The sequence below is a fragment of the Labrus mixtus genome, chromosome 9, assembly GCF_963584025.1.
Source record: "Labrus mixtus chromosome 9, fLabMix1.1, whole genome shotgun sequence".
NCBI classification, from domain to species: Eukaryota; Metazoa; Chordata; class Actinopteri; order Labriformes; family Labridae; genus Labrus; species Labrus mixtus.
The window spans coordinates 27,815,998-27,831,283 of NC_083620.1; the positions used below are offsets into that span (position 1 = coordinate 27,815,998).

The window sequence follows — 15,286 nt, forward strand, 5'->3', positions numbered from 1 at the left end:
AGCAGTGAGTACAGTATGTTATTCTTCTTTTCTCTAGTCCCTCAATTAAACAACTTTTATACACGAGGGGAGGAGTCAGCCGGCCGTCCCGGCGATGTAAACAAAGTGAAGATAGGACTCTGAAAACTCTGAAAACATCACAGACAGTGGGACTCGGGTGTTACACCCATTGTAGACAGTCATGACTCACAGAGTTATTTTCAGAGGAGATACTTGATTTCTACATTTAAGTGTGAAAAATCACATAGAAAGACTTTAAGGAAGTTCTGGTTTACACTCTGTTATTTTAGAGACATGCTTCTCACACACACATGCACACTCAGTACCTGTGGACCTGCATTAATGGAGAGATGTCAGAGTTCAGCGCCTTGCTTAACCCTCGGCAGCACTCGGGGAAGTGACCTGGCACCCCTCCAGCTACAAGGTCAACTCCAATATACTGGTCCGCACTGAGACTTGAACCGGTGACCCTCTGGTTCCCAAGTCCCTGCAGACTGATACTGCTGCCCCATGTTAAAGTCAATCAGAAACCCCCGATATGCCTCCAAGCTGTCGTTGGACAGCAGATAGTCTCTCGGCCACAATGCTGAGCGGAGAGATAAGCTGAATGCACTTCTTCTTCCAGTCTCAGTGAATCTGGCCCTTAGGCCTTCACTGATGCTAAAGGGGGTTTTTACCACTTTTCTCTGCACACATACAAGTTCCTCATTAGCAATATTTTCTTATGCTTAATAACTAAAATGAAAATGTGTGGTGTTCATGACTTTGTTTTGTCTGTGCTGCTCAGGAGGTCTGGGGGAGAACACCTTCTATGTGGACTACAGGACAGAGGACGGTTCTGCCAACGCCGGCTCCGATTACGAGTACAACGAGGGAACGTTGGTTTTCAAACCCGGAGAGACTCAGAAAGATATAAAGGTGAGAGAGGAGGCGAGATCTGGAGAGCCTGTGAACACTGAACGACACAGTAATCTAATCCAACACTGAGCGCTGCACACAGCCCACCTGAAATGCACCTGGTCCTGGACCGGTCTGAGTCTCACTGTAAGTAAGGTCACCACATTATTAAAGGTTAATTAAAGGTTTGGAGATGAGCTGAAACTTTAATGATCCCTGCAGAGAAACTGAATTATTATCTGATCGTATACATTATGGAACAGGAGATCCGTCACTCATCCTGAAAGCTGTGAGTCCAAAGTCGCCGCTAAGACACTGAATATTAATGCACCGTGCTGAAGCCGGTTTTTACATTTATGCACAAAATCAGAATCAGAATCAGAATCAGAATCATTTCCAGCAGGAGAGAGCATCAGGCTGAGGAGGGACAGGTGTCGGGATTCAAGGAGAAAACATAGATGTATGTGAGGGGGGTTGTGCACGAGAGTCAGGTTTGTTTTGGGCTTTTCCTCCTGTTAATAATAACATCATTGGGCCTGATCCATGAAATGATTATGCTGCTCTTGGGGGTGCTAAACCTGAGTGAATGACAGAGAAACGTGGCATGCAATCCACAAAGCATGTGCAAAGACTGCGCTGCAAATCACACAGCGTCCTGTCCCATTTGCATGCACAGAATGTAATAAGGGAATATTCAAAAACTTTGTGCAGAAATTGGCCCCTTCCTACGCAAATAAGCGTTCTTGTAAATATCATCAAATCCACAAAGACCAGAGCTAATTGCCTCAGGCAGTTACAGCGTTGCTAGACAAAGCCATCGAGACCTGTTTATTAAATAGACGGTATTTCTCTCTCTCTTTGTTCTCTCTCTCTGCGTACTCAAATAAACACAGCACTTCAACTTTATTTATTTGTCCCCGAAGGGCGATTGTTTTTGCGGCAAGACAAGAAAAAGGGCAACAGAAGAAGACAGTAAAAAGACAAAAAGGACAAAAGTACATAAAGGTTAAACAGTGAAAAAGCAGAATGCAGAATGCAAGCGGCACTAGATACAGCAGAGAAACAACCAAGATCACTGACTGAGGCTCACAGCAGCTTTCATCAACATAAAGTGCAGAGTCCACATGAAATATAAGCAGCTCACTGTTAAGTATACATCAGGGATAAGATTCAAAAGACAGTCAGATACATATCATACAAAACCACAATAAGATTGCAGATGTTCACAAACTTTCCCCCTGCAGTCTGCGCTCAGTAAAGTAAAAGAAAAATCTACCAGCTGGACTTTAATTATAGGTTTTTAAAACTCACTATGTTTTGAATTAAAAGCTTGAAGGACGTCTGGTCGAGGTGAAGACGAGGTAAGATGAGGTAATCTCTCCTCAAATTAAAAGTTTAGTGAAAGATCAAAAAGCAGATAGACGGCTGAATGAGAGGAGAGTCGCAGAAAAGAGTCATGTGAAGGACGGGATGTTCAAAACACAGACTTTATGAACCGTCCCCCTCCACCAGCGGTAAAAGAGACACGCTGTGTGAGTGGATGACAAAGGTCAGAGTCTTCTATCTCAACAGAATACGAGTGGGTTTCATCGATCGCTCACGGTGTCATGAGATGAGCAGCAAGAAAACCAATTAAATCTGAAAGTGTCTCGGCTCTGACAGAAGTCCACTTTCATTTCAGCTCCTCTGTGTGACGGCGTTCACACCGGACTCCCTGATGATTACGCAGAGACGACCAATCAGTGCTCTTTAACAGAACACAGTCATAAATAGTACATTTTAAAAATCTCCATGTAAGGAGTGAATCTAATTTGCAGCTCAGTGAAGTCTAATCACAAGATTTTAACAATTCAGCCGATTATTAATGTCAGAAAATATTCCTGCAGAGAACTGACGACACACGTCCTTCAGATTGTTCACAGATCTTCACACCTTTAATAACCAACGTGGATAAGTTTAATATTTGTTATTCTGACTCACAAAGAAGCACATTTCAGAGACTGATCAGACGTAAAATTACATTACACAAAAACGAGGATGATACCTGAACTTTTCAGTTTGATGTAAAAACTAAGTTATAGAAACCTGTTTCATTACCACGGCAACAACAAAAGAAGTCCTAGGCCGCCTGTAGTGGGTCTTTTATTGTTTTAATGACCAAAAATTGCAAGAAAACTTCTGCATAAATGAGTGCGTTTAGGAGTGGGTACAATGCAGCGGTTGGATGTGGAATAAGACGGGACAAATATAATCACAGTGAGGTGAACAAAGCTCGTTCCAAAGCGTGGCTGAACCTTGTGTTGGCTTTCACAGAGTCGGCGTGCTTTCCGATGGACGGGCAGGTGCCAAACACCGGCGGTTAGCTTGTGCTAGCGTGCGTTCGCTTGCAGTGTAGCTACAAGCAGTGAACATACACACCTAGTCACCCGGAGGTGGACCGTGCTGCTAGCTAAACAGCGGTAGCATTAGCAACAATGATTCGGTTAGTCGACAGCTGAGCTAGCTAGCTACCAACTTAAAGATAAGATAAAGACTATATCAAGGACAACACGTCCAGTAAAAAAGATAAGTACCACGTCCATCGTATTCAAACAATTAAATTACGTTTCTAAAAAATGACCTTGCTCTTCTCTCTTTCGTCCGACATCCTTCTTCTCTTAACTTTTCTCTGCCACCGATGGATAGACTCGCTTCATCTTTTTTTTTTCCTCTTCTACACATCCTCCTCCTTGTTGACAGTTTTTGATCAACCAAATATTATGATCCTTGCTTGTCGCCCAATCAGCGACTCTGAGCGTTACATGACCAACATTCAGAAGCAAAGGTCCTTGTAAAGAAACCACTTTGAAGCAATATTCCCCTTCAGCAAACCTCTGGACCGTTCCCTCCATCTTGTTGATTAAACCCGTTAGAAACGTTCCTATAGTTGATCAAGTGAGAACGTTCACAGCTGGAGATAACGACCTCCGTCACTCTCTCTCTCTGTGTCTCCAGGTCGGGATAATCGATGACGACATCTTCGAGGAGGACGAGCACTTCTTTGTGCGTCTGCTGAATCTACGCGTGGGCGACGCGGAGGGCATGTTCGAGAGCGATGAAGTCGGCGCCGCCCCCAAATGTCGCTTGGTCGAGCCCCTGGTCGCCACGGTGACCATCCTGGACGACGACCACGCCGGCATCTTCACGTTCAGCGAGCGCATGGTGCGGGTGAGCGAGAGCGTCGGCACCATGGAGGTGACGGTGGTGAGGAACTCCGGCGCCCGGGGCACCGTCATCCTGCCATACCACACCGAGTCCGGCACCGCCAAGGCCGGAGACGACTACGAGGACGCCCGGGGGGAGCTGGAGTTCACAAACGACCAGACAACGTGAGTCAAAGCTGATATAATGATTTTATACGATATAATACGGTACGATACAATCTGAGATAAGTATTTATAAGATGTGATGTAACGGCGCTTCTTGGGTGATGTTGATTGTTGATTGATTTTTTGATCCAGCAGATGTCGCCCTTGAGCACCAGCATGAAACCAAAACAACTCGCGCTGCATTGTTGTGTTAGCATGCTAATGCTAGCGATCTTTATTATGCTCGTATCTTCACACTGCATGTAAATTTACCTGAAATGAGCGTGATCTAGAAACACAGTTAAGCAGTGAGTACAGTATGTTATTCTTCTTTTCTCTAGTCCCTCAATTAAACAACTTTTATACACGAGGGGAGGAGTCAGTCGGCCGTCCCGGCGATGTAAACAAAGTGAAGATAGGACTCTGAAAACTCTGAAAACATCACAGACAGTGGGACTCGGGTGTTACACCCATTGTAGACAGTCATGACTCACAGAGTTATTTTCAGAGGAGATACTTGATTTCTATTATATTGAAGTGTTAAAAATCACATAGAAAGCCTTTAAAGGAGTATCACTCCTCCAACCGTAACCCTTAGCAACCTTAAAGGCAAAGTGCATCATATCAAACAGTAACTCTTGCAGTTGCATGCAAAGTACAAAATGTAAATATAAATGAAATTAGCATTAAATACAATAATGTATATTATCTCAAACTGAGAAAAATAAAGATCTATAAAATAAAAATTCACAAAAATAAATCTCATCTCCATCTTACAATAATACAACATGACAGGAAACGAATTTAGTCAAGATATAATACTCTAAGATACTTTCTGATTTGATACCATATGATGAACATTAGTGAAATGTGTCTGTGTCTCCTGGATTTCATTTAAATCATACTCAGCATTTCTTATTTTCTGTTTTAATTATCATAAACATTCAATGATGCGCTGGTGAATTAAGAAAAACAATCTAGCTTTGTGACGAGTTAGTGGAGACCTAAACAGATCTTTTCCCTTTTCTCCCTCCTGGCCTTAATTAAATATACTCATGTAGATTTGAGTATTCATTCTGAAAATTCAACGATAGAGATCTGAAAAAACAAACCAGCAACACTAACAGTAATCCTGCTTCTCTGACATAAAGATATTTGTCTCTTTGTTACATGAAGAGTAATCTTTTAGACAATAAATGTATAAACTATGAATAATAATGTTTCCTTCATGTGGCAGCAGATTCAGTCAGATGGTTTCTCCTTCTGATCGGTACATAATCCGCAGCTCTTGGCGTCCTGCAGAAGTTTATCAGTTAGACAGTTTTAAATCATATAATCCTCGACTTTCAGACGTTCTTCAGTTTTATATCTGCGAGTAAAGATTAGTGTTTGCCAGCTAGCTTATGTTTTTGCAATGCCTCCTGGGTATTGATTAGAAAACTGGCTTTCACCTCAGCGCTCATATTTTTCAGAGCTCGTCTATTAAAACTCTTAGAAGGAAGTTGTTGGCCTCTTCCTCTTTGCTGCTCTTGTTATTTTCCTCATTCACTCGCCTCCCGTCTGCCTCCTCATGTTGTCTCCCCCCCCCCTCCTCGACTCCCTCCCTCATTAACCTCGCTTCTTCTCTCACCTTTTCCCCTCCTCTGTCTCCACCTCACGCCCTCCGTCTTTACCCCCTTTTCAAGAAAACAAGCCCTCCTTGTTGTTATTCATGGAGGCTGAGGGGAGGCGATGAGTGCGGGAGTTTGGGTTGATGTGCGCGCTTGTGTTTGAGTGAGACCTCATTTTCAGTGGAGCGTGTGTGGGTACAGAAACGCCGGGTGAATGTGATGTGCCGTGTTTAGCTGCCAAACAAACCAACACCTCTGCTACAGAGTTCGAGAACTGTCCTTAATGAGTCTCTGGAGTCTCTCATCAACTTACTGTTAAACTTATCATCAAAATAAAAAAAAGACAACAACCTGCTAACTCCTCACATTTCCACTGCATGACTCGTCATTACAAGTATGAAAACCTGTGAAGCATGCCTGGAATAAGTGAGACGATAACCTGTCAGACTATTCATTCAGCTCGTCTCTTATTGCCTGTGGATGTTTGCAATCAGTGTCTTATTTTCTTTTTTGGTGTTTGCACCTGTAGCAAACAGGAATGGACTGTTAGTTGAGTGATATTGATTCCAGCAGCTCTCAGCTGATGTAAACTGGCAGCTTCATTGACTGACAGAGAGCTGCATTAGGTGAGGCAGGGCTGAGTGGATCTCAGCGTGTTTCTGTGATGGGAGGGAGAAGCTCGATAACATTTTCACAGCAAACCTTCCTCGCCCACGCTCTTGCAAATGTCATTTAATCCAATTTCTTCTCCCCGCTGGTTAATGATGGCCGTCTGAAAATGTGTCATCCTCGAAAGCCTCAAACTAAATGACTGGAACATTTCACCATGTTCTCGTCTCTCTCGGCTCGTCTGCAGATGATGAGATGGCAAACCTGCAGATCTGACTTCGACAGTAAAAAAAACAGCTGAGACTGCAGTTCCACATATAAACTCCTGCAGAACACTCACAGGACTTTTACATTTCTATCTTTGTCTTTAGAGGTGACTCCCTCCTCTCAGAGCTCATACTCTATCTGTCTTCATCCAGTCCTTCCATGAGACCAGGACCTTTGCTATTGGTCCATTTTCTCACCTCACATCCATCTTGCTTTCCTAAAATAGGACTCGGCATGACCAGGAGGTGCAACCATTTGTTTTCTAGACCCATATACCTCAGCGTCTCTGCAATCATGTACTCTGTAGGCAAGACTGGTAATGACTAAACTACACTTATAGTGATTTTCAAACTTGCAGAAATATCCTGAAAAACTGATATTTGCAGGAGTGTGTGAATGCAAACAGCTGTTTTTTTCTCTTTACTTTACCTGGAGTTTCTCCTGCCAGCCTCCTAGTATTCCTTCCAAGTGAGCTGATGTGAGAACACAGCAAGATAAAATCTGCATCCTTTTATTTCATCACGTCTTGCCTCAGGAGAGCCCCCCCCCCCCCCCCCCCCCCCGCCCCCTCCTCCCATCTGAGGAGCATCATGTGAACAGCCAGGTCAGGAGAATATCCGGAGCAGTCCTGCTGAAATGATCCAGATATATTTTCAGGAGTGCATTTGTGCAAAACGTCTTAGTGACACTTTGAGTTCTGGCTCCTCTGTTTTGCAGATTTAATTGTCTGGCACCTCATCAGCTGCAAATACAGAAATGCTGCAAAGTGAAAAACACACAAATTCAGAAAAATGCTGCCAAAGCAAAGAGCTGCAAAAATCCAATATTGACGGAAATGCTCCAGGGGCGCTCAGTCAGACACTTTGTTAATGAGAAGACAGATTGTTTGTCCTCACCAGCCACCGTACTTTATTAATACATGCATTATAAAAGGCATGGACTCTGTTACACATATCTTAACTATTGTTCTCAACAGCTTTAACTCTCATGCACAGATCCAAAACGGCTGTGGCTCAGTGGAAGGGTCGGTCGTCTCTTGACCTGAATGTTCGGGGTTGGATCCCCAGCTCCTGCAGCCACATGTTCAAAGATAAAGATAAACTTTATTGATCCCCCATGGGGGACATTTTTTTTGTCACAACAGCTCAAGAAACAGGAATATGATTATCAAAAATAACAAGAAGTTAAAAATCAAACATATTTACATCAGTTAAATAAAGGGAGAGAAAATACAATAATAGAATAATACCAGGTATGTACACTTCCACTTGTGGAAAATGCGTCCTTGGGAAAGACACTTAACCCAATATTGCTCCTGCCCCTTCGTCCAGCGTGTGAATGTGTATGAAACATTAGTTAATATTGATAGTCGCTCAATTTGAACACAACAAAATATGTCTTCTTTCATCAGATTGAGAATGAAATTGAGTTTTTTAAAAATATCTTTCTATTTAGAGTCGGAGCTGGGAAAGTGGTGAAATTAAACGTGCTGATCGCCAGAGTAAAAAATAAGAAATCTGACCTTTGCTTGACTTCAGACACATTTTGAAGGCCACTACAGGGTCGGCCACCTCAGAGTGAAAATGGGTCATTTCACCTCATTAAACTCGTCACACCAGGTGGCTCTTATAGACCCACACTTCATTATTTTTAGCCCCTGTTGACATCTTATCCTGACCATTTAATGGGCCGATAACACATGAATCTACAGGATGATTAGATGATGTCATCATTGATTTCTGCCTCCCCCCCATCTGTTTATGGTTTTGTACTTTATACTTTCACTCTTTTAGTTCTTTACTTCTCTTTCCCTGGTTTGTTTCTTCTCTTATATTTACACCCTCTTCTTCTCCTCTTCTTCTCCTCTTCTTCTCCTCTTCTCTCTGCGTCCTTTCCTTGTTCTTCTTCTTCTGTCGTGCTTTTTTTCAACTCCATGACTCTGCATGCACAATCCTCCCATCTTGTAATCATCTTCCATCCCTTCTTCCACTCCTCAGTTTCTCCTCTTCATACCTCTCCCTTCATATTTATTTTTCTCTCCATCTCCAGCCGCCCCCTTCCCTTCCCCTCTCTGCTTCTCTGCGGAGCAATCGCTGCGAGCCGGTTTCCATAGAGACGTTTCAGTCCGTCGGTCCTCAGAGACGCTAACAGGTTTTGTCATCATCACTTCCTCTCCTCTAATAGCCCTCTCCGTCCTTGTACCTTGCGAACAGCAGACGTCAAGATGGACTAAAAAAAAACCTGTCTGACTCACTTTTCCTGCGTCAGATTCTTTCACAAACTCTTAAATATATCTGAAGGAAAGTTTCTGAAAATACGTCTTTGCTAAAGTTCTCATCAAATGACCAGCTAACATACTTCCTGTCTAAATGTCTTATATCTGATGGAACATTGTTAAAGAAGTCACTGGTCATGTGGGACCTGCAGAGGTTTGAGCTGAGCTTTTGTAGGTTCTACAAAGTGTAAAGCTTTTTAGACGTGGACTGAACTGTTCTGGATTATTCTCAGACAGATCTCATGGCATCGTTTTCTGCAGCAACAGGAAACTGACTTCAACACAAACCCCCCCAAAAAACATTTAAAATACCAGAAAATATCAATGACAAATGTGTCTGTATGCTTGAGATAAGAGTCCACAGACGATCATGAATGTATTTACAACATCTTCATACATGACTTGATGCATTAACTCAGGTGTTTCAGGGTGTTGGAGTTATGCTTTGTGACTTTGTGAGATTATACTCGATGATATTGCTTTTCCAAACAAAATAATTGAAAGTCAGAAAATTATGATATCATTTGATGTTGTCAATTTTAAATATATGATACCTGAGCAGAGATGGCAACAATGATTTAAACCGTTTGACTTGAGACCAAACAAAACAGTATCCTCTGTCATAAAAGTGGTTTCCTCTCTCCCACTTTGATCCTCTTTTTCAGTTTGAATCTCTTTGCTTCCTTAAATGTTTTTCTGCTTCTTCTTTTCTTCCTCTCTTCTTCTGCACCGACCCTAAACTGAATTATTGATCGTGTGTCCTCTCTCTGCATCCTGCTGCTCCCATCTGATTTACACACAGCTCACAGCTCAGCCTGGTCGGAGATAACAGCAGGGAGACCACCGTGTGTGTGTGTGTGTGTGTGTGTGTGTGTGTGTGTGTGTGTGTGTGTGTGTGTGTGTGTGTGTGTGTGTGTGTGTGTGTGTGTGTGTGTGTGTGTCTATCTGTCTGTGTGTGTGTGTGTGTGTGTGTGTGTCTGTCTGTCTGTCTGTGTGTGTGTGTGTGTGTCTATCTGTCTGTGTGTGTGTGTGTGTGTGTGTGTGTGTGTGTGTGTGTGTGTGTGTGTGTGTGTGTTTGTGTGTGTGTGTGTGTGTGTGTGTGTGTAATGTCTATGTCTCTGAATGAATGCATGTTCATGGTCCTTGGGGTTTGCAGGACCAGCATGTCGATAGAAAGGATGACACAGTGGTGAACGCCCTGCCAGCACTACATTACCTATTGATGAAATGTTTTACTTCATTTATGTGACAGACTGTGTGCGTGTGTGTGTGTGTGTGTGTGTGCGCGTATGTGTGTGTGTGTTTATGTGCGTGTGTGTGTCTGAAAGTGTGTGTGTGGTTGGTCCACTGAACACATTCATGAAATTAGAAGTGTTTGCCTCAGGAGTACAAAATACTTTGTTTGTTAAAGTTCTTCTGTTTTGTGTGTGTGTGTGTGTGTGTGTGTGTGTGTGTGTGTGTGTGTGTGTGTGTGTGTGTGTGTGTGTGTGTGTGTGTGTGTGTGTGTGTGTGTGTGTGTGTGTGTGTGTGTGTGTGTGTGCAGTCAGACATTCCAGGTGCGGATCATTGACGATGAAGAGTACGAGAAACATGAAAACTTCTTCATCGTGTTGGAGGAGCCTCGCTGGCTGAAGAGAGGAATCTCAGGTACACACGGTGTGATTTTATCAGCGCTCAGTATTTAATTTAACCTGATATATAAAAAGTGGACGACCAGACGTCAGACACGACATGTTCCCAGCTGAGCCTCCACATGTTCTGATTTACAATTAAACTTCTTCTTCTCTCAGTTTCTTCAAAGTTTCTTTCAAACTTTGACACTTTTTTTTTGGCCTCTTAATTTAATTTACTGGACCGTTCACTTCGGGTCTCTTTCATGAATTATTCAAAACAACCCAAACATGAGTAAACAGAAAGTCATCAAAAGAGGCCCCCGGGTGGAGAGGTCTGAGGCTGAATTATTCAAGGTGGCACGCTTATCAGCAGAGCTGCAGACGGAGCAACATCACCGTCCAAACATTATAGAAAAGGCTGCTCGGAAACATCGAGAAACCAAACACATGGAGTGAGACAGCGACAGGTTGTAGCTCCATCATGCACGGTCAGTTTATGTTTATTTTGGGACATTACGACGACTCGACAGAGAGGGACTGCAGCCGCTAAGAGCGCATTAATTGCCTCTCGCTATCTGCTCCGTCTCAAAGTGTAATTCAGAAAGCAGACAGCGCTGACAAACTCAAAAAGTTCTGTGCAGTTTGGAGAGAAGCCGTCTGCACTTTCACTCCTGCATCAGTCACCCACAGGGATCAATAATGATCGATCAGATGTAAGACTCAAGGATGTACACACACACACAAACTCTGAGTCTGAAGGATAAATCTATAATTAATGGTCAACACACACACACATACACACACACAAACCATCAATTCATCCACTACCTGTCACTACGACGACGCAGCCTGTAATGTGTAGAGAAAGACACTCGGGGTGAGAGGAGGATTTGTTTGAATTTCAGGACGTTTTGATCAAAGTCTGAACTCAGAGTCTGAAGGATAAATCTATAATTAATGGTCAACACACACACACACACACGCAGAGGATCAGGAGGACGATTAGTTTGTTCAGGGAAAGTGTGTGACAGAGTTTTCACAGTTTTCTTGTGTTTGCACTTTGATCCGAACACAGCGAGCTCTTTGATGCATTATAAGAAGGAGACTTTAATGAACTGCTGCAGAGCTGCATGTGTGTGTGTGTGTGTGTGTGTGTGTGTGTCTTTACTCACACACTCTCTTTGTTTCTTTTTCTCCTTACAGCTCTGCTGCTCAGCCAAGGTAAGAACATCTCGTTATTCTCCTCATTAGACACAAGCTTGTGTTTTTTATTGGTCAGATCATGAGAGAATACCTTCATAGTTCCTGTAGACAAAAGATGATGACTTCTTTGTTGGACCTGAAGACACAGAGAAGAGCAGAACAACGTTTTCCATTTGACAAGCTAAGAAAGGTACCGGACTGAATCTAAAAGAACCAGACAGATTCAAGGAACCAAAAATGCCGCCTCACACAAAGCAGGATACAATAAAAAGGGGAGAGTTTAATAAATGGTCCAGGTCGGTGCACAGGTAATCCAAAAATACTCAAGCAAACTAATCCAGGCAAAAGTCAAAAGAGGCAGGTCGAGGTCAAACACTCCCCCATGTACTGCCCACTTGTGCTGCAATTATAGTGAAGCTAAAATGAAAAAAGCTGCAGGTGGCATATAATGATGCTTTATAGAATATTTCTGAAGCTACCAAGAAGGACGAGTGTAAGTCAGATGTTTGTTTTTAATCATGTGACCACATTTCATGCTCTGCTGAGAAATGTTATGTTCAAATTTATGTGTCGATTAAATAACTCAGAACATGTCATTATAATGTCACTGACCCAGCCCAGGTATTCCTCATGTTTGTATTGTAATCACATGTAGTGATGATACCCCTTTGTTTGTTAATGTCCTGTATTTATATATCTGTGCTTTTTTATAACGATATGGACCTGGGTCTGAAATAAAGTATAAAGTAAACACTAGAAAAGAATGCTGGAACAAGGCGACACAAGGACTTACACTATGAACATGCAACATGAGGCAGGACACACAGGGGCGATCGGGGGGGGGGGGGGGGGGGGGCACAATCATGGCGGGGACGCACAAGGCGGGAAAACGCGAGGGGCAGGATCTGAAAGACAGAGGTAAGGGTAAGTACAAAATAAAACAGGAAATGAAAATAATACTAAAATAAACAGACAGAAAGAAAACATGACGGGTTGTGTCAGAATCAAATAGTCAGCTTTAAATTTGTGCACATTTTGATGCTGCAGAAAGAGGACAACATCTTGACATTACCACATCGCTTATTACTGATGATATTAGCTTAGCACATCATATTGATAAAAACATGTTTATAAAACTTTATACTCATGGTGTGTCTGTGCAGCTGCTTGTGAATGTCATCCTGTAAAGATCCAGAGAACGCTTCCTGTGTTTACTTTCCTGTTCATGAAAAATCCAAAAAAAAGACACAAAACCACTAAGTGCTGCGAAAAAATGAAATCTGCACACCAAGGAGCTTCTGTCTGAAAGATTTATTAACGAGTGACGTTTCCAGCCAACGTTTCCTCCTCAGACTCGATCGAGCATGTTGCCTGGAAACGTCGCTTGTTAATAAATTCTTGAAACGGGAGCTCCTTTTTCTCATTCTCATACCTTCATACCAAGTCCAGTGTTCTAACCCCGGGTCTTGTTGTCACTGTGTGTTAGCATCGTTCCTGTTAGCAGCATTGACAGTGTGCATGCTAATTCAACGGCTGAGCTCTGACAGCTCCTTGATGTCATTAAGAAGCAGCTTGAGGGGGGTAACAGTGCACGAGCTGATCGACATTATTGATGCTGACAACAGGAGGTTCACTCAGAGAGCAGAGGAGAGTCTGGTAGAAAAAGTTAAAATTCTGCATTCATCTGAGATTCAGTGCAGTGAGGCGATCACTCACTCGGATGAATATTCAAAGAAACGTCTTATATTTCAGTTGCAGCTGAGTCATTTATCGTTTGTTTTTCTTTGTTGAACAGCAGAGTGTTTTTTTTCTTTCTGCAGCTGCTCGTGTTTTCAGCTCAGGGCTCACATTGTTCACTCTGCAGCTCGGCGTTAACGGCCTCTCTCTCACTCCTGGCGTCCTCGTTGGCTCTGCTTGAGGAGCGATGGTGCTGATGCTGATGTATCGCTGTATCGCTTTTCTCACTCAGCCAGAAGGAGCCTGCAGAGCTCCTGTCCTTCATCACGTTTAGAAACACAAAGACTGTGGTGTTCTTCATACTCTGGGCTGCAGGACAATTTAATATCGTTATTTCAGCGTTGCAAAGTAAGAAGGAAGGTTGTGAAACATGTAGATAGTATTTGAAAAGAGGTGAAGCTTAGAAGCTCAGATCTTCAGTCATGTTGGACAAAAAGAGCTGAAACTTAATGAACTTCTCTCGTTGGACGCTTTTAAGAGGAAGTTAAATGACCTGGAGGCGGACACATCTGGCTGTAGATGTTATTCCTGATGTATTTGTGGATGATTTTTGACAAACATTTTGCTCTTCAGATTTATTATTTGTGTCTTTTAATGTCTAATCATGTATTTTGTATTTGTGTGTTTGGCTGCTCGTCGTCCGTGTGAAACTCTGTTAATGTTTTGCTGCCTGCCAGTGGCCAGGACTCTTGAAATCTCAAGAGTTTATTTCCTAGTTAAATAAAATAAAATAAATAACTGTTTGAACACAAAGCTGCTGCGAGCGAAAGAGAGAGAGAGAGAGCGAGAGAGAGAGAGAGAGAGAGCATGGTCACACTTAAATGGCAGACCTAAAACAAAATTGGCCATTAATTGCTTTTGCAGTACAGAACTGTGTGCACTGTTTTTCTTAAGCTTTGCCCCCAAGTTTGTGAATCACCGCTGTACCCAAAAGGAAAGGAAAAATAAAAAGAAACTTTCTAAAATGTTAAATACCTCTTGCTGCCACTTGGAGCCGCCAGAGTGCAAAAGAAGCCGAGTCCCTTTAACCTCAAATGACTGAAGATCAGAAGCAGCCGGAGCTGAATTCAGAGACCGGAGAAGGAGTGGGAGGCCCTGCGGCAGCCATGACACATAATGACGCTTATTGCCCTGAAGGCAGTTTCTCTCGTTCACCTCAGTCGACTCTCACAGCGGGGGAGGCGCTCCCATTGTCTGGTTACAAGGTAGATGATGTTACTGTGCAGAGGAAAGTTAGTCCATGTATGAGTGTGTGTGTGTGTGTGTGTGTGTGTGTGTGTGTGTGTGTGTGTGTGTGTGTGTGTGTGTGTGTGTGTGTGTGTTCATGACAGCCTGAAATAGAGTCTTTGAATGCAGCAGGGACGGCTGCCACATGCTACTTTACTCTTATGGCCTTTTCATAATTAGACAGGGAGGAAGAGCTGTAATCTGTGAATGCACACACACACACACACACACACACACACACACACACACACACACACTCTCTCTCTCTCTCTCCATACCACCTCATGTCTATTTTCTTCCTCTCTCACTCCAGAGCAAAGGGGAAGTGAGAAAAAGCCACTTACAGCAGACCTACAGAAACACTCAGCAGAGAGAGCGTCATGTTTCTGAACTCTTCTCGGATCAGCAGACGGTTTCAGCCTCTCGTCAGAGCAGAGAGCAGACTGTTGACTGGCTCACTCTCTCACTTACTTTCTGTATAATCGGTTTGAGATTACTTAA

At 43.0% G+C, this 15,286-nt stretch overlaps 1 protein-coding gene across 1 annotated transcript in view; it reads left to right on the plus strand.

The window, feature by feature from the left end:
• Positions 1-15,286, plus strand: part of slc8a2b (solute carrier family 8 member 2b) — a 163,947-nt gene that overhangs the window by 135,057 nt on the left and 13,604 nt on the right. The window contains exons 10-13 of the mRNA XM_061047217.1: positions 788-918; positions 3,892-4,265; positions 10,549-10,652; positions 11,822-11,839. Coding sequence (XP_060903200.1) covers positions 788-918; positions 3,892-4,265; positions 10,549-10,652; positions 11,822-11,839 — 627 coding nt within the window. The remainder of the gene's footprint in view (positions 1-787; positions 919-3,891; positions 4,266-10,548; positions 10,653-11,821; positions 11,840-15,286) is intronic.